General features: G+C 50.8%; 8 protein-coding genes across 8 annotated transcripts, besides 3 other annotated features; all 8 read left to right on the forward strand.

Moving 5' to 3' along the window:
• Positions 1-571: 571 nt before the first annotated feature.
• On the forward strand, positions 572-7,159 carry Tb11.01.4310 (hypothetical protein, conserved; the record flags this gene model as incomplete). Its single annotated transcript, XM_824216.1, has 1 exon — positions 572-7,159. One exon carries the CDS (start codon positions 572-574, stop codon positions 7,157-7,159), a length of 6,588 nt encoding a protein of 2,195 aa, XP_829309.1.
• Positions 7,160-7,623: 464 nt separating this feature from the next.
• Positions 7,624-9,537, forward strand: Tb11.01.4320 (serine/threonine protein phosphatase, putative; the record flags this gene model as incomplete). Its single annotated transcript, XM_824217.1, has 1 exon — positions 7,624-9,537. The coding sequence occupies one exon, from the start codon at positions 7,624-7,626 to the stop codon at positions 9,535-9,537; it is 1,914 nt and encodes a 637-aa protein (XP_829310.1).
• Positions 9,538-10,390: 853 nt separating this feature from the next.
• Positions 10,391-10,420: a microsatellite.
• A 294-nt stretch (positions 10,421-10,714) lies between these two features.
• On the forward strand, positions 10,715-12,376 carry Tb11.01.4330 (hypothetical protein, conserved; the record flags this gene model as incomplete). Its single annotated transcript, XM_824218.1, has 1 exon — positions 10,715-12,376. One exon carries the CDS (start codon positions 10,715-10,717, stop codon positions 12,374-12,376), a length of 1,662 nt encoding a protein of 553 aa, XP_829311.1.
• A 1,038-nt stretch (positions 12,377-13,414) lies between these two features.
• Tb11.01.4340 (hypothetical protein, conserved) lies at positions 13,415-14,470 on the forward strand (the record flags this gene model as incomplete). Its single annotated transcript, XM_824219.1, has 1 exon — positions 13,415-14,470. One exon carries the CDS (start codon positions 13,415-13,417, stop codon positions 14,468-14,470), a length of 1,056 nt encoding a protein of 351 aa, XP_829312.1.
• Positions 14,471-14,783: 313 nt separating this feature from the next.
• On the forward strand, positions 14,784-17,291 carry Tb11.01.4350 (hypothetical protein, conserved; the record flags this gene model as incomplete). The annotated part of the gene is made up of 1 exon (XM_824220.1): positions 14,784-17,291. The coding sequence occupies one exon, from the start codon at positions 14,784-14,786 to the stop codon at positions 17,289-17,291; it is 2,508 nt and encodes an 835-aa protein (XP_829313.1).
• A 1,120-nt stretch (positions 17,292-18,411) lies between these two features.
• On the forward strand, positions 18,412-19,419 carry Tb11.01.4360 (hypothetical protein, conserved; the record flags this gene model as incomplete). Its single annotated transcript, XM_824221.1, has 1 exon — positions 18,412-19,419. The coding sequence occupies one exon, from the start codon at positions 18,412-18,414 to the stop codon at positions 19,417-19,419; it is 1,008 nt and encodes a 335-aa protein (XP_829314.1).
• Positions 19,420-20,101: 682 nt separating this feature from the next.
• Tb11.01.4370 (hypothetical protein, conserved) lies at positions 20,102-22,522 on the forward strand (the record flags this gene model as incomplete). The annotated part of the gene is made up of 1 exon (XM_824222.1): positions 20,102-22,522. The coding sequence occupies one exon, from the start codon at positions 20,102-20,104 to the stop codon at positions 22,520-22,522; it is 2,421 nt and encodes an 806-aa protein (XP_829315.1).
• Positions 21,980-22,017: a microsatellite.
• A 749-nt stretch (positions 22,523-23,271) lies between the features above and the next one.
• Positions 23,272-23,311: a microsatellite.
• A 510-nt stretch (positions 23,312-23,821) lies between these two features.
• Tb11.01.4380 (hypothetical protein) lies at positions 23,822-25,000 on the forward strand (the record flags this gene model as incomplete). The annotated part of the gene is made up of 1 exon (XM_824223.1): positions 23,822-25,000. One exon carries the CDS (start codon positions 23,822-23,824, stop codon positions 24,998-25,000), a length of 1,179 nt encoding a protein of 392 aa, XP_829316.1.
• Positions 25,001-25,024: the final 24 nt, after the last annotated feature.

A 25,024-nucleotide genomic window follows, 5' to 3' on the forward strand; every position in this document is an offset into this window, starting at 1 on the left:
TGTGGTGTCTGCCGCCAAAAAAGTGCGCTCGCGACGCGCAGTCAAGACTGAGGTGGGTTCAAAGTTTGAGTGGGTCTCCTGACCCCGTCAGTGGCCGTATTTCAGCTTTATTTCTTGTTTTTGTTTGTCCCATGTCTTTGCAGTGTGGCTGTCACCTCGTGCAGTTATTCATTAGAATTTACTTTATTTTTGCGATTCAAATCCTCTCCGCGAAGGGACACGTTACTCTCCACTTCTCGCCTTGATTCTGACTCTTTTCTTTTTACTTTTCGTCCACTTAGCCTCTTTCCCACCCAACGCAAAAGGGTAAAAAAGCAACAATAGGAAGAACGTTGCACCGTTTACTGCATTTGCATACTTTTTTGCAACGTTCCCGTTTACGGAAGGAACCACCCACGAATAGTCGACGGGGGGTCGCATAGCAAAGAATTAGCTGAAATTTACCGACCTTTCTGCGTTAACCAACACACGCAAAATAAGCGGCAGCGTGTTCTTTTCAAAGCGAATTTTTTTTTTTTACTGAAACCCCGAATATCGTCGCTGAGTCTTTGTGTCCAAGACTAACCACTAAATGAGCTCGGGCCGCAATACATCGGAGGACACCGATGGGGCAGCACCGAGGAAGCGGATTCTCAGTTCGTCATCCCCTCCCTCGAGTTCGACGCTGGTGGTGGTGGTTTTTCAGTCGAGTCTCGAGGAATTGATGCTTGAAGCCACCCGTCACCGTTCTCTGGTCCCCCTGCGGGACGCCATCCACTACGCGCGCATGAATGGTCACGCAGCAGGTGACATCTTTCACGCGTTCGTACTTGCTTGTGATTCGCTGCATGGAATGCGGCAGAGCCGCCCGCTGCTTTTGCGGAGTCTAAAGGACTTGGCCAAGATGGCATCGCTCCAAATGATACCCATTACCCCCACCGTTGTGCAAGTTATCTGCAATCTTGTGCGTAAGATGCTCGGAAGCGCGCTCCCCAACACCAACACGGCGGTTGCCACATCACAGGGTCCCCATAGTGCTTCCAAAGATAATCTACAACACGGAGTCGACAGCGCCACAGCCACTTCCAGTGCCCGGCACCGGAGTGCCTCAGAGGTACGAGTTGGTGCAGCAGCAACAGATTTTGAGAGACTGGGAAGTACAAAGTACGGCGCTAGTAATTCCTCCTTTCACGGCGGCGAAGCGGCTGGTGACCTTGTGCCGTCACCAGCAGCTGATGACGAGTTGCAGATCAGTATTTTGCAGATGCTCATGTCTTTTCTCTCCGTGTGTGAGCTAAGCAATGCAGGGCTTGCGGATCTTATGGGCGTAATTTTTACCATGTATATACAGTCCACGCCAGCGTCTGTAGTGGAGGCGTCCTGCGCCGCCACTATTGAGCAGCGTACAATTGCAGTACTTGAAAAACTTCAAAACATTGGAGGTGGGGATCCTATCCGAGGTTCCGGGGACGACAACATTAGCGCTGGAAGTTCGGCAGTCCCACTACAAAAGGCCAAGTTGGACGTCACGGACACGAAGGAGAGGGACGATTTGTTTACTGCGCGGATACAGATGGTAGCTTACGTGAAGGATATATGTGCGCTCTGTGCTGATACGGCGCCTAAATGGCTGAAGATTGGAATGCACTGCAGCAACAGTGCTGGTCAGGATACAGAGGGCGGGGTTTCCGACGCTAGTTGGGCCGTAGCACCTTGGCGATTGCGCGTCTTGCTCCTCGAAACACTTATTAAGTACTTTGAAACTCACAAGGTTACATCCTCTCGTGATGTAACTATCTTCTTTGTGCAATGTCTTAATCAAGACATCGTGCCACTCGTTCTAAGACGCATGGACAGTTGCGACGGTTGCTCCGCCTCGCCTCAAATGCCCGGGCAGAAAGATGATGGAATTGTTGAACTTATCCCAGTGACAGACGATGATGAACATCAACTTATTCTCACACAGAAGCTGAGTGTGACACTCCTCTCAAATGCCCTTCCACTTTTACAAAACACCATGCATGCGATCCTTCGACACAACGTTTCTTGTGTGGCGCGCTGCCTGGGGGATGTGGATCGCAAGGTCGAAAATCATTGCGCGTTATCACTCTTGTCACTGTGGCGCAAGCAGGTCAGCAACTATAAGGTGCTGCAGCAACTGTTGTTGATCGCACCGGAGAGCAATAGGTCCTTCACGGTGGTGAATGAGGATTCATCGTCCCAGCAAGAGTCACATAAATTTTGGCATGATGTGCACTTTAATCCAGACTCGGGGTGTGTCAGGTACGGCTCCACCACACTCAGCGACGGCATGGAACCATCGCGATCGTCTTCGCTTCAGTCCCAAGGGCCCGGTTATCCGCCTTTTGGTGACTCTGAGAAGTTGCTTCAGCCCTTTGCAGAACTTGTTGCGGCGGCTTCACGACTACTCACGAGGATGATTACTGCTGTCGAAGATGGGGTGCTAGAAAGTGTCCGTGTGGATCCACTGCCCGAAGGATCAAAGAGCGTGGGTGAGCTGCTTCCGTCCCCCGTGACTACAGCTTCCTTTCTCAAATCTCATTTTAGAGCAGTCCTGCGGTCCCAAAGACTGTTGCAACAAAGAGTGTTCGGGAATGCCCAAGAAGGTGAGAACAGCGACCACGGTGCACCCAAGGTCCCCCCCGCCACTACTGCTACAGATGCTCGTCCTTCCCACCCCAAAGTGACGGGGGCAAGAGATATATTGGATTTCCTTGCGATATTCACACAAACTCTCGCCCACATAGTGGAGGTGCTCACGCGGGAAAAAGATAGTGTCCCATTAGGGGAGATGAAATCTACCTTCATCAGTTTGCATCCTTTTCTTTTCCGTAGTTTCACCCTTTCGGCACAAAAAATGAGAAGGGGCGGGGTCATCTACACTGTGATGAGGGGGATCACGAACATGGTGTATATTTCTTGCTTCTTGCGCCTTCCTGAAATACGAAACAGCTACCTTGGGGTGTTCCGTAAACTGCTTAGTCAAGAGCGTGGACAGGAGGAGGTGAGTGGGGTGGTAAGGCGCCAACAAGAGGGTGCAGAAAGGCACGCGCCCAGCACACAAGGGTTTGGTTCGGATGCCGACACCGTGGCGAAACTCGTGGACTGCTCCCTGGAAGTACTGGAGGAGAAACAGTATATTTTGAACTGTGTTGTATCTATAGCATTCAACATAGGTGGTGGTCTGGGTGACGGGTGGTGCGGCGTCGTGTCGTGTTTGCTCTTCACTCCGCAAGTTTTGCACGATCTTCAAAAAACCATTCAACGGCAACAACACGCCAACGTCCCGGCAAAGGAAGGAGTTTCTCGCGACACCGCACACGATGTGGAGTACTTACAGGATGCGCTGCGGGCCCTCTTCGTTAATTGTGCACTTTCCCCAAGTGGCGAATCCCTGTTGAATCTTCTGGCAAACTTCGTGAAGGAGGCCTGCAATAGCCTGCCCTTGGGTGCCGAAGGCTGCGAGGGAAATATCGGTGTCAGCACCAGCTATCTTTCATCGCTTCAACTTATATGTGAGTGCTGTTCATTGGCTCTGCTGGTGGGAGCGGGCCGCAGTGATGAGCTTCCCCCAAAGCTCTTTCTGCAGTTGTGGCGGCCGGTACGGGTGTTGTATCAACGATTGTTTAGCCCTCAGCACCTCATGCTATTGGTGAAAGCCTCCGCCACAGTTGAAGAGTTGAAGTCGGTACTTCGGGATATATTGGAAAACGTCGTAGTCGTTGCGGCGCAGCTTTGTCGCTATACCCATTGTGACGGAAAAGCTGAATATTACTTGATCCATAGAAAATGTGGAGCAGATGCCGTATTGGGTGGCGAACTGCTCGTTCAGCCCTTGACTTTAGGGCCGTTCGCCAACACAGGACTCGTGACTCTACTTTCCCGTCTCAGCAGTTTGTTGGGTCAGCCCCAATTGGCATTCCCAGAAGATAGCGAATCCTTTTCCAACATTAATTCTCACTGCGTGAGCACCGAAGGGAACAGTGCTGATGATGATACAAGGCCAAGGGTGTTGTCATCGGTGACAGAGTTGTTAGACACAATATACAGTAGTTTGCGCAAGTTACCGTTTGTGGCTCCAGCCGTAATTTCTACTGTTGGCGTTGGTGGCGGCACGAACACGGCATGTGACGACGTTGATGTGCTGAATACACTGTCGGGCGATCTGTCGCTGCTACTCCTCAAAGAGGTTTTAAAGCTTATTCAGGGATTTGGCGAAGATCTATGCGGCCTGCCGTGGGAACACCTTTTACGTTTATTACGTCGGTCAGTCACTATGCACGATCCCGTTGAGTTAATGTCATCGTTATCGTCGAGCGAAGCCAGAGCGTTAGCAGGGTTGACGGAAGCAACGTCAGTCAAATCTTTCCATGTGCCAACGGGTGTAAAGCAAGGTATCGGCGTGGCGTTTAGAACGCTGGAAACCGTCCAACACTCCCACATAACAAGTTTGAACGGCGCTGGATTGCGGGAATTAATTCGGTGTGGCGGGGCTTTCATGACGCACCGTTTGCCTCAGGGTGAGGAACAAAGGTTGAACATTAACCTCAGTGCCGTGCAACTGTTGTGGTCCATCGCCGACTACAGCGCCTCCTTAGGGCATCTACAGGATGGAGAGGCGGACGACAACGGTGGAAATGCTTCCACTTCCGACAGTCAGTATGGTGGTGTAACTTATGACCTCTTGTGGTGCACACTGCTGCTGCAGCTGTATGACGGATGCCTCGACTTGAGGCCTGAGGTTCGGCAAAGCGCCCTCAAGACGCTTTTTTCACTTGTTCAGGCGCACAGCAATCGACTTTATGCGGATTCATGGCGCACATTCTTGCGCGAAGTGTTGGGTCCCCTAATGGACATTGTTTTGGAGGCAGCAAAAAGTTGCGCAGCGGCCCCTGACTTCTCAGCTGCACCAAGTGTCCCTCTACAGGGGGCCAGTGAGCCTGATGATACGGCGCACCTTCCAAAATCCAACCGTCAAAATAGTGAAGGCCATCGAGTGACACAGCTCTTGAAACATTTTAACGACACTCCAACATTCTTAGACGATGTCCGTGTGACAATAATGGATTCGGTATACCGGGTATTCATTTCGCACCACTCCGCGATGCACAAAGCACTTGTCACACAGGCCAAGGTGGAGAAGCAGCGCGTGGATGGAGAGCTTCTGCTACGCAAAACGTTGTCACATTTTATTGATGTTTGTGCGGCGTCTCGACTCGTGTCACGATCCACGTCCGGTGAGGTTGTTGCGCTCTCTGCTACAAGGGCATTGCACGGATTGATGGCTTCACTCAAATCATCAACATTAGCACCGGACCAGGTGCCTCTGCTTCTGAGGGAGGAGCGTGAGGCAGCGTGGTTGGCCGTCGAGGGTTTGATTCACCGCGACAGTGAGTCCCTTCACACAGCAAATGCACAGTGTACGCCTGCTGTTGTCAGCACCATTGTAAGTGCACTGGGCGATATTGTGGTTCTTCAGCGCAGCAATGCCTCGCAACCCACAACCCCGGGCTCATCTGGACAACAGGAAGAGGCCCCTGTTTTTGCTTCTTCATTGTTTGGTGCCCTGCGTCAGTCGTTTGCGAATGAACCACGGAGCGAAGAAAGTAAGGTAGATTCATATGATTATTTTCCTCGGTATCTTCAACTTTCAGAGGTATGCCTTCGGTCCCATGCAGTGACAGAAGCCTATTTTTTCCCCTCGAGGGTTCAAGTGGCCTTGCTTGATGTGTGGAAACGCTTGTGGATATTTCTAGGCGCGGAGGAGCGAGGTGCTGTCGTGGGCGTAGTGATGCGGCAGTTTCCCACAGAGGAAATTGTCATCACCTTCGTCGGCCAGAAATTACGCACATCCCAAACTAAAAGGTCCAATGTGCTAGGCGGTGGTGCGGGGTTGGATGATCTTTTGGGTCAACAAGAGCCAATTTCCCTTCGCCGTACTTTCCCCCCCGGTGCGCACCCCAACTTTCTTATGGACCTCATGGGCTTTCTTTACTTCATCACCAATGACGAAGGCTCCGCGAAGCAAACTGAACGCTGTCAATCTTCTGGAAGTGTGAAGGACAGCTTGATAACTCCAATGATACCTGCAATAATTCGTGGAGTTGGTGTGCTTCTGTTATTAGAGTACGCTTCCCCAGATGTGCTTGCCACACCGTGCCGCGGGTTATTGTACCATATCCCGAGCGAATTCTTTAACCGCGCAGAAAAGTGCCTTGAAATGCTCTTAGTGGATGTTTTGTGGAATGTCGACAAACAGGACTCATCGGCAACAGCGATTACGACTGAGGGCGCGGAGAGCACCCTACACATAAGCCGCCGTGAAGGCCTTTTGGCGTTTTGCTCCTGTTTTGCTTCGCTGACGTCACTAGCACGCGTGATGGCGGCAGCTGTCGAAACTGGGGCGAGTAGCACGACTGAAGGGAAGTATCCAGAAAACCTTGTCAACGCACTGCAGCGCCTCGAGCGGCTGGTTTCGCTGCTTGGAAAACTTATACCATATGTTATGCGCTACTCTACCGATGTGAGCGTGGTTACTGATGCCTTACAGGTACTTGTGCCGGTTTCTTCTGCAGAATCATCGTTATTTGCCGGCGTGGCACGCCGCAGTCTGTGCCTTCTCCGACAGTGGTCCTTGTCGTCGCCGAGCGGTGGGCCGAGTTGTGAGAGGGAAAAACAAAAGGGTATTCCCCAGGAACTTCAAAAGAAGGAAGTTGGCACTGGTGAACTACAGTCTATTGAAGAGGGTGAACTGACTGACAAAAGATTGCAGAGTATGGCGCGAGCTTCGATGGGCGCCCGCAACCGAGCAGTTTTCCGTCGTTTTCTCCACGATATTGGAAATGAGGAGGCACGGCAAATGGCAAAAACATCTTTGCAGACAATAGCACTAATCCATCCGGTTCCGGAAGGGATTGAAAAGGCGGTGGAGGAGAGTGACAAGGGCTCAGCGGTCAGCAAACCGTACCCACAAGGTGCTTCTGATGCAACTCCAACCGATTGTGACCGCGGCGAAAGCGACACGACATCACTTAAGCGGACGTTGCTGCAGATGGTGCGTCTCGTTGCACATACCGGGGATGATCCAGAGTTCAGCGCATTGCTGTCCAACGCTATTCTGGGTGTTTGCTCCTCACTGGGTCTAACCGAGCTTTCTTGAGGTGGCGGATGGGAGTGCAATCTCGTTTGTCTTCCTTATACGAATACATTTTTTTTTGCTCTCCATTCTTTGCACTCTGCACGGAGAACGCTGATATGCAGGTACGCACATACATATGCCACAACCTGTTCATATAATATACAAAACTATGGAACGATGGAAATAGAGTTCAATGATGTTTCTTATCTTGTGGACTCTAGTTCTGTGTGATGTTGTCTTCTTTCGCCTGGTGTGTGCTTTTTATTCTCTACCCCATTATTCTTCGCAAGCACTCTAGTTAACTATTTTTTATTTCTTTTTTTTACGTCTCTGGGGACGGCAGGGACGTTTTGTGCGTTGCTGTCGTATTGAGTCTTAACACAGAGACCAAGAAAGAGGGACAATAGCCGCAATCTATACAGTATTTGTTGCCCAGATACGAGCGAGGGCCGGGAGAATATACATACTGGCATATAGGCGGAGCGATGTCATCGTCAGAAGCGGTGAAGGCGCTTGCATCCCTGACGAAGGAAGAGCTCATGCAGCGCGTGTTAGAGCTGCAAGGGAAGAATGCGGAGTTGTACGACGAGGTAGAACAGTTGCGGCAGCGCCTCTCGCAAAACAGGATTCCGGACGTCAGCAACCCTCGTGTTTCGATTCGCCATTCGTGTGATGTCGGTTCGTGTTCGCCCAGCAGGTTCAGTACGCTGGCAAGTAGCGTGGGGGGACAATACGGGAGCTACACTGTTTCGCTCTCCGTTCTCGTAATCGAGAACGGTAACTCCATGACTGTGCCACTCTCTTCTATTCTGGACAAAAGCTACAAGCGGCCGGACATGCGCGAACCGGATACCCCTGCCGTTTCCATGTCAGCAATGCGCGATGAGTCCGACCCGCACGGGCGCTTTTCCGCAGACCACTGTGACATCATTCGTTCCCCAAGTATGGGAATTGATGGGCCTGCTGGCGGTGGTGCAGAGCTGCGTGGTGTCACGTTCGGTGCTGCTGCTGCAGCGGCTGTTTCCGCCACCTCAGGTTGTGGGGGTTGCAGACCGTCCATAATGGTTGGTTTCAGTCGGGCCGACGACCAGAGCGAGCCCCCTCCTCGCGATCCTAGTTCGTGTCGGCCGCCGATGTCCGTGCAACCGATATCTGCGAGCCTTGATGCACCTCGTCATGATATCCAGCGGTTTAGTAGTGGACGACCGCTCGGTGTGCGCGAGGGCTCCTTAGCATCAGATGGCCTGGTGTCCCACAGGACGCTACGTACCTTTAACCAACAAGTTATTGACGGCTATAGTGCACCCTCACCCATGTCTTCTCGAGGTAGTGCGGTGTTTCATTACATCGTGAGAAACTTTACGCTGAATAATGAGTGCAGGCACAACTCCGACGACGTGGAGGGTTTTGGTCGGGCACTTTGCAGTCTTTGCGAAGAGGTTAAGCGGGTGTTGAAAAGCGAACCACGCCATGGAAGCAGTTATTCTCCGTGCTATGTCTTTGGCGACATCCACGGAAACTTCATTGATCTTTTCTATTTTCTGGACAACCTAATTTCGTTTCAGGACCTTCGTTACACGCCGCATCGCTTTGTGTTCCTTGGGGATTACGTTGACCGTGGCCCCTTCAGTGTAGAAGTCGTTGCCTACCTTTTTGCCATGAAGGTATTGGCCCCGGACAAGGTACTTCTCCTTCGTGGAAACCACGAAGACAGTCTCGTAAGCGGTGATATCGCAGGTTATGGTCACACGAGCTTCCGTGCACAATGCCGTGAGTTGTTTGGATTCACATTAGGTGAGGAAGTGTGGAACTGCGTGAGCGATACCTTCGCCTATCTCCCACTCACCGCAAATATTGATGGAAAGATATTCTGTACGCACGGGGGTATTCCGCGATATAGCGGTGGTGCAGACGATCGGTTGTCACAGCTGAGCCGTGGGGATTTCCCTGTGATGCGGACCTTGTTCCAGGCGCCTGCCGATGAAACGCCTCAGCAGAGACAACTGCGGCAACTTGCAATGGACACCTGTTGGGCGGACCCTGCGGAGGATGAAACTCAACTCGACCGGTGGGGTTTCGGCGACAACCCCCGCGGCCGGGGTGTCATCCTTTTTGGTAGTAAAGCCGTTGACGACTTCTTAGGCAACCATAACTACGAATACATTTTTCGTGCTCACCAGGAGAAGTCGGATGGGCTGAAGCTCAGCAAGAACGCAAGAGTGTTCACAATCTTCAGTACCAGTGCTTACGTAGGACACGAGAATGGGGCGGGAGTAGTATTGGTGGCAGATGGGAAAATTAGGTTGATTATAAAAAATGCGGACAGTATCGAAATGGACCCGGAAACCAACGTTCGCACAGCTCACGGAAACGAGGAACTGGAAAACGGGCCGCGGTGACATAAAGCAGGTAATGCTGCCGAAAGATGGTGGATGATTTTCATGCCGTCAGACAACATCATGTGGGGAGTGAGTGACAAGGTAAGCTTACATCTTTTCACCACCCTACAACCTCATGACCTTTTCGCAGCTTTGAAATATGAGCAAGGGCGTGCGAACGAAATCGGCGTGCCTCCACAAAAATGTGCAAGCTCTGCTGGTGGGAGAACACATCAGTAGTTTGTGAACAGCATATCTACAAGTTGGTGGTAAGAAGCGCTGGTTTTACTATGTGGAGGATGGAGGGATGTTTCGTTAAAAGAAGAAGAAGGGGGATGAAGGAAGCGCGTCTGCGTCTTCCTCGCTGCATTCTCGCTCACGTGTGAACAGACCACCGCAGGAGGACACTGCGCCCGGTAGTTGTTGTCCAGTGTATGCAGTGAACTCGGGGGTTAAGATGGAGAGCGTGCGGTTCCCAACTAGAGAGCAGATATTTAACCTTTTTTGTCATCTTTTTGAGGATAACATAAATGCGCCGTGCAACCACTTTTGGTACTATTTCATATCTCTCCTTCAACTATTCCCACATCCATATTCCTCCTTCACGCAGTTACCTTCATTCTTCTGTGCCTGATTCTCTCTCTCTCTCCTTCTTTCACTGGTTTAAGTCGCTGGGCGTGTGTCATTCGTGCCGGAATTGGCCGTCCCATCTTTTGTGGAGGAGTACACCCGTTGTCCCACATCCCTCCGCATATACAAAACCTTAGATTGTTGAAGTGAGCTACGACGAACGGGAAAGCATATGGGCATCAAACCATGAAATATGGCTCATTGCCCTTTTTCTCCACCCTTCTTCACATTACACTTGCATTCCATGTATATATATATATATATATATATATATTCTGCTTTACCGTAATTGCTTTTCCTCACTTTTTTTCTTTGTCGTGGGCGCTAGCGTTTCGAGAGAAGCTGCATCTAATAAGTGGCTCCAACTGAAGCAGGTGGCACCTGTCGAAGGCAAAGAATTCATCAAGTGGCCCACGGTTTTTATTTTTTGAAGACACACTCGTAGGTGCGGCAGAAAAGGCGAGGCTGCGAACATTCACACATACAACCAAAGGAAGTAAGTGCGGTCAGTCGGGGCCGGTGCTACTCGCATAATATATTGTGTTTACCGTTTAACTATTCCTCTTTTATGAGCTCCAGGATGTCACAGAAACTTCGTGGCCACTCACTTGCGCCCAAACGGCAGAAGCCCTTGGTGAATCCCGAATTACTTCTGGCCTCACCGACGGACTCGACACGAGGTGGGAGTAAACAGTTTGTTCGTGCTTTTAATGATGACGGATGTCTTTCCACTCGTGAAGTGGGCGTGCGGTGGTTTAACTTTGCGTTGCTATCCATCTTCTACACACTTCGTTCGCAACCGTGGTCATTACTAATCACGTACACAATTCTATTGTACGTTGGAATACTATTCGTGTTCTCTGCAGCGTATGTTGTGTGGGCCCGTGGGTGTGGTGCCCAAGACGGCTCAACGTGGGTGTCCGCTCTGTATTTCACCGTTGTTAGCTTTGCGGCTAACGGTGGTTATGTTGGTGAGCAGCAAGACACCATGCTCGATCCGCATCACGTGTGCTTTACCGGACGTACGCTCATTGTAACACTGCTTTCTTTTGGGAACATCATATTCGTCGGACTTGTTGCCGCACTCGTCGTTGGAAAGGCGGCGTATGGCGAGGAGTTAGGTCACCGCATAGTCTTCAGTGACTTTTGCTCGCTGGCAATGGCCCCGGGTACAAAAGATCGAGACTGCTGGGACCTCACTTTTCGCATGGCTAACAGCAGTTCAAGCAAGGCACTCGCACATGGTCAGCTGCGGCTCTTCATTGTAACATCAGAGCCAACAGACAACTCAAGGCATCAACGCAAGAGGCGTAAGAGTTCAGTGGATAGAACGGAGACACGACGGCACGCCACTAGTAGTCATCATCACATTGATGACAAGAGTAAGCGATCGGGCCAGTTATCGAAACATTTGGAACACCATATAAGCGACGGTACCGTTCAGACAGAAACCCATCCGCATAGACGCGAGGGAGAACTTGATGATGTAACGAGGATGGATCGCGAATCGAGGGAGTGGGCGGACGCCGAGTCGCATATTGTAGAGGTGTTGGCAGAGGAACACCTGAAACGGAAACGAGGTCGTGAACACACCTCTAAACGCCAAGTACTGTCGTCGCCTGCCACGAGTTCATGTAGCAGTGATGCGGATGGCGGGGCCAGTTTTGGCGGGGCTACGGGGTCGGGGTGTTCATACGTTCCCATCAACTCACCTGAGAGTGCCCTGAAGCAAGTGTCCATTCAAGTTGAGGAATTAAGATGGACATGTTCTGGGGAGAAGCACCTCGATGGGCGGGACGGTAGACTACTGTTATGGTTCCCAGTGGACATCACGCACACGATTAACCGTTACAGCCCGCTCTACCGCTATGTAAAGCATAATATGACTAATAGTCTTTGCACGCTGAATTCTCTGCAGGTGGCATCTCCCGCGATCCCGCAGGAAGCGATATCCGAGGAAGAGGGGGGACCAGCCGCTACCGCAGCGTTTCCCTGCTCATTTCAGCTTGTGGTAATTTTTGACGCAACTGAAATGGAAAGCGGTAGACACATTTCTGCTCGGCACACATATGCCGCGGACGACATAATAAAGCACTACAGGTTTTCCAATAAGGTGGTGCGCATGTCCCCGGAAAAGAGGGAGGTACTTGTTGACTATCACTATTTTAATGAAATGCTCTCAGATGTCGTGTCGCCTTTGCACCGTACGGAGCGTGTTCGCACACGTTAGAGGCGATCCGGGGAGAGGAGTGGCAAAAAGCGAACCTGCAAGTAGTCTACAAGGAAATCGCTTGTTGGCGCACGACGAAAGAGTAGCCGAGTCAAAATGTGGGCGGGTGTACCGCGTGAACGAAGAGGTGGCAGCGTCTTATAAGAACTGTAGTTGCGGCTCTATACGTGTACACCTGTTAAGTTGGTGCCAGATATTGCATTGGCACTGGTCATTCCGTGAACTTCCAAAACAGGTTTAAACGATGATGTCGGCGACCGTCCGGTTGGCCACTTTGGATAGCAAACGCCTATGTCTTGGATGAGGGTGACGGCTACCCTCGGTTTCATGACGGCGAATACATTGCGGCCGGTAATGATTCACTTAAAATCCATCAGTAACCTTTGTTTTTCTGGTGTCAGTAGAGTCCCATATGTATCGATGTGCTTCTATGACAAAGACACGTCGCTCTCGCTCCGATCATACTGTTTGGCGTAACCTTTTCCAGCGGGTTAATCAGGTATGCGGTACTACATGTCTTTTTTTTCTTTTACAGCATCACTTTCCCCCTTTTTTTTTCTGTTTTTTATTGTTCTTTACGCTGCCCAGTACCCTCAGGTGGCGTCAAACGCCCTCCGCACACGCCGACGGTTGCAGGAGCAACAACTCACCTGGTGTTTTGAATGGCTAGTGGTTTAATTCTGCATGAGTTGAAATGATAGCTGCGGCACTTACCCTCTCTTCGCACAGTGTCGCGGGGATATGGGATGTTGGTGCACGGGGGCGTGGGCACCACACGGACGTCTCCGCTCCTTTCGTTTAACGAACTGTCGATGTAAATTCAATTTGTTCCCGGTGATATAACGTCTGTTCGTGGAATTGCACCTACCACTAGTTATATATTTTTTTCTTATGTTTTGTTATATTTCTTGAGTGGTCGGTGTGTTGCGACGTCAACTGATTGTGGCGTGCTTCCCGCAAAAGTTCACTAGGTTTCGTAAATAATACTTTTGAGGTGTGAGAGGGGGCAAACCGTGTTATTGGTGATCTCAATGCAATATGGAGAAGTACAGGAAGTTTGGTGATGCCGCCACCGGCATCAATCCTTTCATCTCCATGAAAACTCCAACAGCATTTTCCACCCTGTTTGCCGCAGTTCTATTTCCCGTACGCTGCGTCATTGCGGTTGTCATAATGTCGCTATTGTTTTTGGTGGATACATTCAATTACTTGTTTTACCTTTTGCCGGGCCTTTCGTCTCTGTCGCATTTGTTGTTCGGAGGGCTGCAGCGTGGGCTGCTGCGTGGCCTCCTATTCTCCCTCGGTAACGTTTCCATTGCGCGCGTGCCAACCAGCGGCTCTTTGTCACCTTCCGCTGGGGATGTGGTGGTCGCTAATCTTCAGTCTGTTTGGGACATGTGTGTTATTGAAGTGGCGGAGCAGATTCCACTCTTCGTCGCAGCCTTCTACGGTGGCAAAGCCGGATCTTCCCCGGAAAAGAGCAAAAAAGATGAAGATGGTACCCTCTTTGTGATGAAACCGTCGCCTCTGCAGCGGTGGCGGGTGTGGTGGCACATTTACAATACCGGAACCTCTACCTTTCTTTCTACAGTGGCAGACGATAGCAGTAATGCCCACAGTGGTGAGGCGCTGCCGATCGACATTACTTTGCTTCAACGTCGCTGTCACCGCCTTGGCGTACCACTGGTGCTCTTCGCAGAGGGAAGCTGTACCAATGGGAAAGGTATGCTAAATATTTCCCCAATTCGAGTGGGCGTTACACCCGCGCGCTTGCTAGTAAGTGCTCTGAGTTATGACACAGCGGCCCTCCATACTGTCGTGCGACCCCATAGCGTTCTCTCGTATCTCTTCTCTATGAGCGCTTCACTTTATGGGAGCCGCGACCCCGCGTGGTACAGTCCGCAGTTTCCTACGGCCACCGCACGCCTGGCATCCGTGGGAACCGACCCCCCGGCGGAAGCAGTGGAGGGAGTTGTGGTGGTTGAAGGCACAAAAGTGCGTCAAGTGCTTTGTGGGATCTCTCGCCCACGATGTGCGTTGAACGTTGGACTTCGTGAGAAACGTCGTTTCGTTGAGGTTTTCATGGCTCAGTAAGTGGGCATGTCCTGGTGGTAGTGGCGGAGCAACCGGATAGAGAGGAAGGGACGATGTTGAATCTTGCAAAGGTTACATAATCGGTGAACATTGAATCTGCTAAAGTGGAGCACGCAACCTCTCTTGGAAACTGTAGCTGGGATATATTCAAAGGAAACTAAAAAAGAGTGAAGAACATATTTGATGCGCCCAACAAACTTACATTTCTCCCCCTTCCTCCGTCTCTTGCAAACCTTTCCATCTCTCTTTGCTGTTTCGTACACATTTATGTTTGGCTCGTTTCAGCAAGGACGAAGGGAGGTGTAGCTCCAACATGACGAGTGTTAAGGAAACAAAGGAGCCAAAGCCCTCTATAAATCGTGCACGAGATTTGCCATGGTGGAAGCGGCTCGTGCTCGACCCTTCCTATAGGAAACGTGTCCGGCGGATAGCAACAGAGTGCTACCGTAAGGAGATGAGCGTGGTGCGCGACTTCCCAGAGAAGTTGTTTTCAGCCGAGCGCGAATATGGAGTTCCCCTCGTTTCTTCTTCGCAGTACGTACAACTGGAGGGTGAAAGCAAGTGGGCCACCAGGCACCCATCGACTATCATGAAAACTTCCTCCTTGAAGACGCTGCGGGATTCGGCAACAACCACGGTTCTTCCCGTTTTTGGACAGGACCACGAGTCCCGCGTTGACGATGAAATAAAGAGGCTGTTTCAGCAGGAGAAAGCAGACAATCGGCTTTACGGTCTTTCATACATTTGGGACGAACAGCTCCCGCCGATGGGGTTTATTAGACAGTGGCCTCCACCGCATCAGGGTATGTGGCCCACCGGTTGTGTGCACAGACAGTTGCAAAAGGTGCAACTTCCATCAGATAGGAAGGCGCGAGAAGCTCTAGCACATAACCCCTTGTTTGTTCATATCTACCGGCAGGGTGGCGAGTTTCTTGGAGTATGGCGTCAGAGTCTTCTGTTGCTGAGGTACAAAATAATATGTTGTGCTCTCCATGAGGAGGCTCTCGGAAGTCGCAACCCTAACGGTGAAAAAAAAAGTTCCACCAGAAGGGCACATCTGATGTACGTGCCAGAGTTCACGTCTCCGCTGTTGCGCCTCCAGGGTGATACGACAGTTAGCGTAATGGAGGGAAGGGTGAATGTTGAAACTATTTCGCCACCAACTACTTGGGAGGGGCTCGCACCCTCACCGTCTAAAGTTCACGTGGATCAGGGTTACCTGAATTGGTGTGCCTTCCACAACAGCTCCCCAATGGTGCGGCAGTCGGTTCGGGACGTATACAACATGCTGCCGCACGACGAAGATGGTCGGTTGACAAAGGATGTGTTCGTTGAATTCGTGCTAGACCTACTGAATCTGTTTTTCCCCCTGAATAACTCCGCATCAAATATTGCGATCGCCGAAGAGGAGTGGGCGTTCCGCGGGACATCAGAGCTGGTGTCATTTGATACCTTCTTCGAAAAGTTCTTTAGTTTCCCATTTATATTTCTCCGAAACTTCGAGGAGGTGACGCGCGACATGTATGTAGAGGTGTGGTGTTTGATTCGCATCTGTCTGCTGGAGACAGAACACACCATCCACTCTAGTTCACGTGGCATCACAACCAACGTGACGGAGGTGCTGAAACAGAGGTTGGAACAGGACTACGAGCAAACCGCAACGCGTACGCTCCATCGAATTCCAAAACAGCGAAGTTTCACCCTTAATGGTGGCAACAGCAATGCGAATTTGGACTTTCAGATGGTGCCGAAGCCGAAGATAGCACCCCTCCATAGCAAGGGTCGTCCCCCTCCACAACAACCGAGGGATATTCCTGCTCTGATAAGCGGGATCAACGGCTTCACGGCAGAGGATGTGATTAACCTGGGGTGTACTGACTTCCACAACACCGACAATTATAAGACGTATGCAATGAAGCGCAGGATCCTCGAGGAGTGCGAAGATGCACCGTACAAAATCCCATCGTCGCGGCAGGTGCTTTTCGCTCACAAGAAGGCTGAACGACTGCTGGCAGAGGACAGAGAAGCCAACCAACTCGAGTCACCACAGATTTTTCTGGAGGTTGAAGAAGCTAATGATTCGCTGGGTACATATGTATTGGGGTCCCCCAGTTCTTCTACTACTGGCTCCGTTAAGTCGCACAATAATCGCATGGAAAGCATGAAAAAGCGTCGAGATGCACTAGAGGAGCTTGAAAATCGGCACACAATCGAAAAGTTGTTAGCTACCTCTTACTGGTACAGAAGGCGGCGGCAGCAGCGGAAAAAGGCACTTAACGACGCCCACACGCTGGTTTCTCGTTGTCATACCTCATGGGAAATGTTCCAGTACGATGTTTATGAAATACCAGAGGAGAACCCAACGGAAGTGGACGACCTGATCGCCTTTGTCCTCGACTTACCCGATGATTTCTTTGTGGTGGATACATCACTGCGTATGCGTAACACCGTTTATAGGGTTCATGAAAGTGTTCGTGAAAGCCGCTTGCCGAAGGTTCGCAAGGTTGATGAGCTTCAACTATTTGAGGAAAGGATTAAAAAGGAAGCAGAATCCCTGTGGCGCGAGCGCTTATATGGTACAGAAAAACAGTCTGTAAAGGAGGGCGATTCCGAAGCAGCACAACCTGAGGGGTCGTCAACAACTGTGGACGATGAAGTGCCCCCACGTTTGCCAGCAAAGAGTAACGTGGTTTACCAGCCCCAAGTGTGGAGCCTCACCGAGCTCTCCCAGGCAACGACCAGGAGAAACTGGTCGGTTGCGTCCGCTCTTAAGTGCGCTGTCAAAGTCCCCTCCACGGCTGGACACAACGGCTTTAGTTGAATCGCCGTGTCGGAACGGAGGATGCGAAACCCCGAAGCCCGATCGCGTCACGGCTCGCCGCCGTCGGGAGGAACTGGAGGAGGAAGAACGAATACTGCAGAAGAAGGAGGAGCGGGTATTGGGAATGCGGCTAAGGCTAAAAGAGAGAATGGATGCCGAGTATATGAGGCGAGTGAAGCTGAAATCCCAGCGCCGCTCCATTCCTCTTGTTATTAGAGCGGCGCAAAGAAAAAATGTAGATTAAAAGAAGTAATGTATGTATCTCCGTATGTGTGGAACAAGGAAGCTCAGACAACTCATGCGAAAGTGTACTGATGGGGAGAGAGTACACGCCGATGGGTAACTCTCGTCATTGGTGTCGCGTATCCCCTTTATTTCCCGCCGTCTGTTCGTTACTGGGCAACCCGATGTTGCCAGGACAGTTGTACAGGCGATGAAGGGGTGGGAAAAGGTTGTTATTCTGATCATTGCTGCTGAGCCTTTAACCTGAGCCTTCCTACTTGAATTATTATTAACAGAAGAGTGCCATTTTCTACATTTAGGAGCATCTGCAGGTGCGGTAAGCAACCGCCGGGGTCGTTCAGTTTGACTACGTCTGTGCAGTGCTATGTGCATTGCTGGAATGTGCTTTTGGTTGGGTCACGTGTGTGTCCAAGCCGGATTTAACGGGAGCAGGGGCTTGGGGAAAAGGAAAAATGCAGTCCCCACCCGCTCGATCTTGCTGAGTGGTACTAGAGAAGATGTGGGGCTCTTGCCCAACAGCGTTTTCCCCTCATTTCATTACGTGACAGGCTGGCACGTAGGACGTGAAGTGAAGGGAAGGTTTTTGTCTTCTTAATTAGCACCATTTTTGGCTAGTTGAGAGATAGAAACTGAGCCTGAATGCCCGTAAGCCTCTGTACTCTGATCATCAACGGGCCACTACTCACAGAAAAGAAGAATTGTGTTGTATTGAATAACTTCTTCCTACTGGCGGTGCGTCCCAGACATTATGGTTTCCCCCTGTATGCTCGTGCACTTTTATGCGCCTTCAGAGTGCTTGTATTTCTTTTCTTCTCACTTTATTTCTTTTAATACATTTTAACTAGCCGCCACAACCACCAGCACATCGATCAGGAATATGACTGCTGGTGGAGGCAACGCACTGACACCCCTTACCACAGGGTTACAAACCATTAAACTGCGCTCGCGGCTAGTCATCGGTATTCGCTTGTACGGATCCCTCGTTGCCCCGCATCCCCGTGTCTCCACGCAAATAAAGTGCCGACCCTTTCTTCAGTATTTCGGCGAAACACTAAGACGCCTCCGCTGCGACGTAACACTCTTCGCTCCGTTCCCAAACTGTGACTCCGATGGAAAGTTGCTCAACGTAAAGGAGTTTCCATGCGAGTACCGTATGGTACACGACCCTACGTCTGGATCAGCGGGGAATCGAAATAACATGTACAGAGGAAGGAAACCGAGCGCCGCCGCTCGTAGCAATTTTCAAGACTACCTCAATGAAGTGGCCTCTGAGTTGAATGCCCCTCCCAAGCGCATTCTTTTTATAGATGCCGAGATAAATTATCGTTTTTCCCCCGTCCAAACATTAGTACTGGAGGCATTTGAGCCGAGGCGACCACGGTTTTGTCACCCACACCAGCGGAGCGAAGCGCCAAGTGACATCACCGTGGCGGCTGAGGGTAGCACGCGTGCGCAACGGCAAGCTGCCATGCTTGAAGCAGAGTTTGAGTGGACACAAAGACAACAGCTGCAGTCGCGGCGTTGTGCTCCCTTCTCGCCAGATCTCTATCAGGAGAAGTCAACCCCTGTAAGTGACAGTGAGGTGCGGGAAGCCGCGCTGGCCGTCAAGCGTGAAGATTACACACTTGTGGCTCTCGCCGGTATGTTGGTGGAGCTTGCTGCGACGGACGCAAGTGTTGCGGATTTCCTGCGGGTGGAGCCTTTAGTTGAAAAGCTCCGTGTACCCTTCCACGGCAACGTGAATTATCTACCGATCGAGAACTGTGATGACATGATGTTTTGGGACTGGAATGCTGTGGAAGTGCGGGAGGCGGAGTCTATGGCGACAGCGGCTGAAACTCCGGAGGTGGAAGAGCGGGAGGAGCATCAGCACATGTTCAAGTGATGTCCCCCAACAACTCCTCTGCCCTTCTGCTTTTCATCTCTTCCTCCCATGCTGCAGGTTTTTCCCTCGATAGGACGTCATGCCAATTTGTGAACACGCTTAAGGTGTCCAATTTTAGTGGTGGTAATCACACTGCTCAACTAACAACGGATATGCAACAGAAAGCTCAGAGGAAGTGGCGTGGATAAGCCGGTCTGTCACCCTGAAGTCGAACTTCAGTGTAACACCACTTCACCTTTATTTTATGACCATTTTTTTGCTTGTGTGCACTTGCTCTCCTCACCAACTGTTATTCACATCGCATTAACATGCCACAAATGTTCATGTTCCTTGGGCGGCATCCTGACACTACCATACTAACCTTACCGGTTTTGACCGACCAACCGTCTCTCTGTTTAGTCACGCGCTTATTTGTCCATATCTCCGTTTCTATTTTGCTCCGACCTTTTCCTCCATTTATCCATTTATCATTTTCAATAGAGGGCACGTTTCCCCCGAGGGAAATCCTGTTTTAACTTTATCAACTGAATTATCTTAGTTTCATCAAGTGTTTTTTTTTAGAACTGGAATTTGTTACAAAAGCTACGGGAGAAATAGAGAGAGGACAGTGAAACATATAAAGGGAGAGGGTAGGAAAGGAACTCCATCTTGCGGTACTGTTTTCAAGGGCTGAGGATCCGAAATGAGCACATCTTTAGTAACGCTTGCCAGTGTTTTGGCTTCGGATTGCACGCATTACGCGGGGGACCCCAATTTGCTCAAAGCTGACCGATATGCAGACCGCGTGATGAAGTTACTGCAGTCTGAGCAAGCGGATCTCCTTGCGGTGCGCGTTGCCATTCATGCACAGTTGAGGGATGCTTTCAGGGACGACAGTGTTCAGAAGATGTTGAGGCCATACCTCCGCAGCGACGAAAACATTGCCGACCTTATTGAGGATCCCAAAGCACGGGCCAAATTCTTCATGAATAAGCAGCAGGAACTACAGGCCGTTGTGATGGACAGTGCTGAGCAAGTGGCACTGAGAGACGCGCACCGCGAACTGGCAATATGGGAACGTGAAAATGCAGTGCTGCTTCGCCACCAAATGTTTATGCCTTACAAACCCTCACTCGCGCTCCTATTGGAGAGCGCTGCCACAATTGCTCTCTACCGTCAGTATGCCACTCTTGAAGAAGGACACTGCTCTAGCGACAGCAGTAGCGGGGAGGTACCGGAACAGCTCGTGAAGATGGGAGGCGTGCCACTCTTCACATTGAAATCTGAACAGAAACCGTTCGAGGTGGACGAACACACAAAGATGTATTCCCAGCAGGTGCTACAAAACAAACGTGTAGAGTACGAAGAGAAGCGGGGGTTGGTAGCGCGTCACCGTAAGGCACTGGAGGAATGCCCATCGCTTTTCCGTTTGCAGGAGTTTATCAACGTTCGCAATGAAATTATGCGAAAATTTGGTATCGACCGGCTTGTGTCCCTTCGCGCACGCAGGGATAAGGCACTGGCCGAACCATTTGAGGGTGGTGAGGATGTCAGCACGCGCGGCCTCCCTGCTGACAACGAAATCGTCAAGAGTCGCCGCGTTGCGCAGTATTCTTTGCCAAAAATTGTTCAGCAATGTCACAAGAACTACGTCACAATTGTAGGGGGCGGGCCGTCAGACACAGAAGAGGGGGGAGTTCAAGTCTCCGGTGCCATAGCAACCAAGAGTGCCGCAGGCCCGCTGAAGGACTTGGAGGTGTTCCGTTACTGGTTCCTTGCCTGCATTACGGCAGATGCGCCACAAATCGGGCCCAACAAGCTCGTGGGGAAGACCTTTCCAACACTTGAAGAATATAAGAAGATGTGGCAAGTCCAGAAGACCAGCTATGTGCCGTCTCTCAACACAACTCATAGGCAAAGCTTCGTGAAGAATGTTGCAGAACAACGTGGGCTTCCGCACATTGTCGTCCTCTCCCCGGTCACTTATTCGTACATGCAGAATAACAGTCGAGACACCGTTGTGAAGGGAGAACTTGACATGATTGTTTACGACGCTACGAATGAGAAGGTTCTTCTTATGGTTGCTGACTCTCACGATGACCGACGCCCGAGAACAGCGTTCTTAAATGCACAAGAGGAGCGCTACCGTTTTGCAGCAGTCATCCGCGCAGCGATCGTAAATGACAACGAACTTCATGACTTTCAATGTGAGGGTGTACTTGCTGAGTACTTTTTCGATCCGGATTCGGGGTCTGAAGAGAACTATTACACAATCATGGCTCCAACCAAGATCTCGCAGAAGGTAGGAACGAAAATAAACGTCCCCTTAAAGGCTCTGCAACCCTTTACCACGTGCCCGCCGCGGTACTTTATCCTCGGCTCCAACTGGGGCGTCAGCTCGGGAAATAGCAAAAATCCCCACGCCATGTCTTTTTCCCACGCTAAGTTAAACGAAGAAGCCATCTCCCTGCAGTCGCACATCCCGGAGGGCTTCATTAAGAAGAATGTGATGCCGAAGTTACTCTCGCGCAAAGAAGGACTGGAGTTGCTCGAGAACGCCAAAAGGCAACGTATAAAGGAACAGCAGCTGCAGAAATATCAGCAGCAGCAGCAACAGCAACTCAACTCCGCGCGTCCAGCGGGAGGGGCCCAATCCACTTCGCGGCTCACTCGTTCCGTAACGAATACACCGCGCCCTACCAGTGACCTCGAAGCCGCTGCCGCAGCGGAGCTTCAGGAAGAGGAGAACGGCATCTTGCCTGAGGAGGAGGATCCGCTGGGTCCCGTCGTCCCCGAGGATGTACTGCACCCTGTTCGCGATCTTTTACTGAGCAAACGCTTCCTTCAACCAGATTTTTTGCAGCGCCGCTCAAAGGACCCGGAGGTGCACCAGTTGCCCGCAACGAAGGATGGGAAAATACGGACACCACTGACTGTATTTAACGAATTGATAAAATCCCGTTTCGGAGAAGAACCACCAAAGGCCTCACCTCAAACGTTGGCGGGACGCCGCGGTAGCACAAGCAACAGTGGGATTGCGGCACAGGGGCGAGCATCGCCGTACACCCGTGCAGCTTCACTACAAAGCGATAGACTGACTTCGAGGGCGCAACGCCGGCAATAAAGGGGAGGGGAAGTTGAGGTCAGCGACTCAGCTCATGGTTGAGTGAATGCCACTTTTTTGTATTATTTTTCAGTACCACAATCCAATGTGCAACTTAACCATTTGTTCGTGGAGGGGAAAAGGGGGAAAAAATCACCGCTGCGGCACAAACGGGGGAAGGGGGTAGGATCTGATACGTAATGATGGTGTTCAGCGCGTTTGTTTCTGGACGCAACGTGGTAGACGAAACAACCATCAACCGATTAGGTATTTGAATTAGAGGAAACTTCTTGTTACGAAAGGGAGGAAATGTGGGGGCGGGCGGTGGGGAGATGCACACCATTGGAATTAACAAAGGAATACAGAGGGAAGAAAAGTAGGAAATTGCCTGGGGACAAGACGGGGAAGTAGTCGTGGGGTACTCGTGTAAGGGGAAAAAAAATCCAGATTTATTCTGTTTTCCCCCGTGCAGGTGGTTAGTTTGGCGGTACCTATGTGCCTACATGAAAGAGGAGAACGAATGACAGGACCGACCTCGTATAAATACGCTCGGCTTTTCTTTTTGTTTTGTTTTGCAGTGCTTCATGATAAGCATCTTATCCCTGACTTCTCTCACCTTTTCGGCACTAATTGTCAATGGAGGTACCGAGGTTGTTTTGACTCTTCTTGCCAACGCAACCAATTTCTCTACGTATGAGTTCGCACCCTTCATTTTGTGCTGGTGAACCACCGCCTATGCTGATGCTACATTTTCCTTGTCTAAGTTTTTCTGTTGCTGTTGACGTTGTTATTTTCGTTTTCGTTGTTGTTCCCATATAATGGGGGGGGGGGGCGTACTGGCAGGCGCATTGTCGTGCTTCGTTGTAGAAGACGTTTGTTATGTATCTAAAGAATGTGGATTGAAAGAGAGGACAAAAGGCAAGGAAGGATGGGGGAGACTTTAAAGTGCTCATATGTACGGTTTGTGTGACAGCTAACGCCCCCGTAGTATTCTTAGTGGTCATTGTCCGACACCATGAAAAGCACTTCCAAGAGAAAAAGGGTGTTTTCCCCAAGTTGTTCTCGTAGAGTAATGGTGAGAACGCTTCTCCAACATCTGTGGTTAGCGCCTACGTCCTCCGGTACATCATTACTCTGCACTGTTTCTACTTTTTTTCTCAGACCACAAATAGAATAAAACTGTACCTTATCAGAGGCAGGCTCACGTAGTAATTCAGAAGCAAAAAAAACGCTGTTTTTCTTTTGCTAGTTTGGCTCCCTGTTCTTCAGTTCAAAGCCGCTACCTCACCATCATCACCCCGCCTCACTGACGGGGAAGCAATGTCGGCGGTTGCAACCGATCCCTCTGTGCCGACGGGAAAGTCTGAAAGTGAGGCGTTAGTGGCCCAGCGAGAATGTACGTGGAAAGTTGTCAAAGCCGGAGAGGGTTTAGAACGACAACAAACATGGGAAAAGTCTTCCACACATGAAAGTACCGGCTGTCCAACACTCCCAACTGTGCGCTCAGCATCACAAGGGGGGAAAGAGGTTGAGGATACGATGAGCTCCTCAAGACGCCTAAGGTGGGGTCACCTGAGCAATGCTTCGGTGCCGGCGTTAGAGAGTGCTGCGCCGAAGGCGGGGCTAGAGGAACAAGCGCATGCCTCGGAAGTTAAGAAACCGGCTGTTCCCTGCCGTATTTCTCCAAGTGGCATTCCGGTGGAGCGTTACCGTCAAAAATTAGAGGAATGTGCTTCTCTACATCACCAGCTCCAGGAAATGGTGTCGGCACACTGCGTAACGCAGGAGCAACTTTGCGGTGTTCGAGCAGAGTGCGACTGCCTCAAGAACGAAATTGTGCGGCTTCGGGACCTGCTAGCGACAACCACGAGCGAGTTAGGCATTCAGCAGCAGCATGTTGTTGAGCTCGAGCGAGAAAACTTGAAATTACGTGAGGAGTTGCGTGAAAAGCAAGTGGAGGGTATGACAAGCCAGAGAAAGATGAACTACATACTGTCAAATTCCACTGTGTCGCCCCAGGGTGGTGGGGTCGCGACATATACCCGCTATTCACCGCGCCCGTCACCGGCGACATTGGTTTTGCCGGTCACTCCAACACTAATGGTGCAACCGGGTTTGACAGGGGCAAAAAATGTCTTAGATGCGGTAGAGCTATACGTGAGGGAGTGTTTTCGCACGAATGTTCTGCCACACGTAGAACTTATCCACAGTTTGTACGACGGTGGTCGTCTCGCAGCCGTTGATCCCCCTCTGACACATGCCCAGTTGAAAGCGCTTCAAAGGGTTCTTGCCGACGTTAAGTGGGAAGTGGAAGTTAGCGGAATACCCGTGGAAACCTACGTCAGTAGGAAACCTAGGTTGCAGGGGAGAAGCCAGCGCCTGAAGGATCCAGACGGGTCGTATCCTCTGTGGTTTAATAAGTTGGAGACTCTGACATTTCGTAGCGAAAGTTGGCGTACATGTCTGGGGTTTGATTGTAGAAGATCGTACGTTCCCTGAAATCTGCCCGGGTACTTGGAGTTA

The sequence above is a fragment of the Trypanosoma brucei genome, assembly GCF_000002445.2.
Source record: "Trypanosoma brucei brucei TREU927 chromosome 11 chr11_scaffold01 genomic scaffold, whole genome shotgun sequence".
NCBI lineage: Eukaryota > Euglenozoa > Kinetoplastea > Trypanosomatida > Trypanosomatidae > Trypanosoma > Trypanosoma brucei.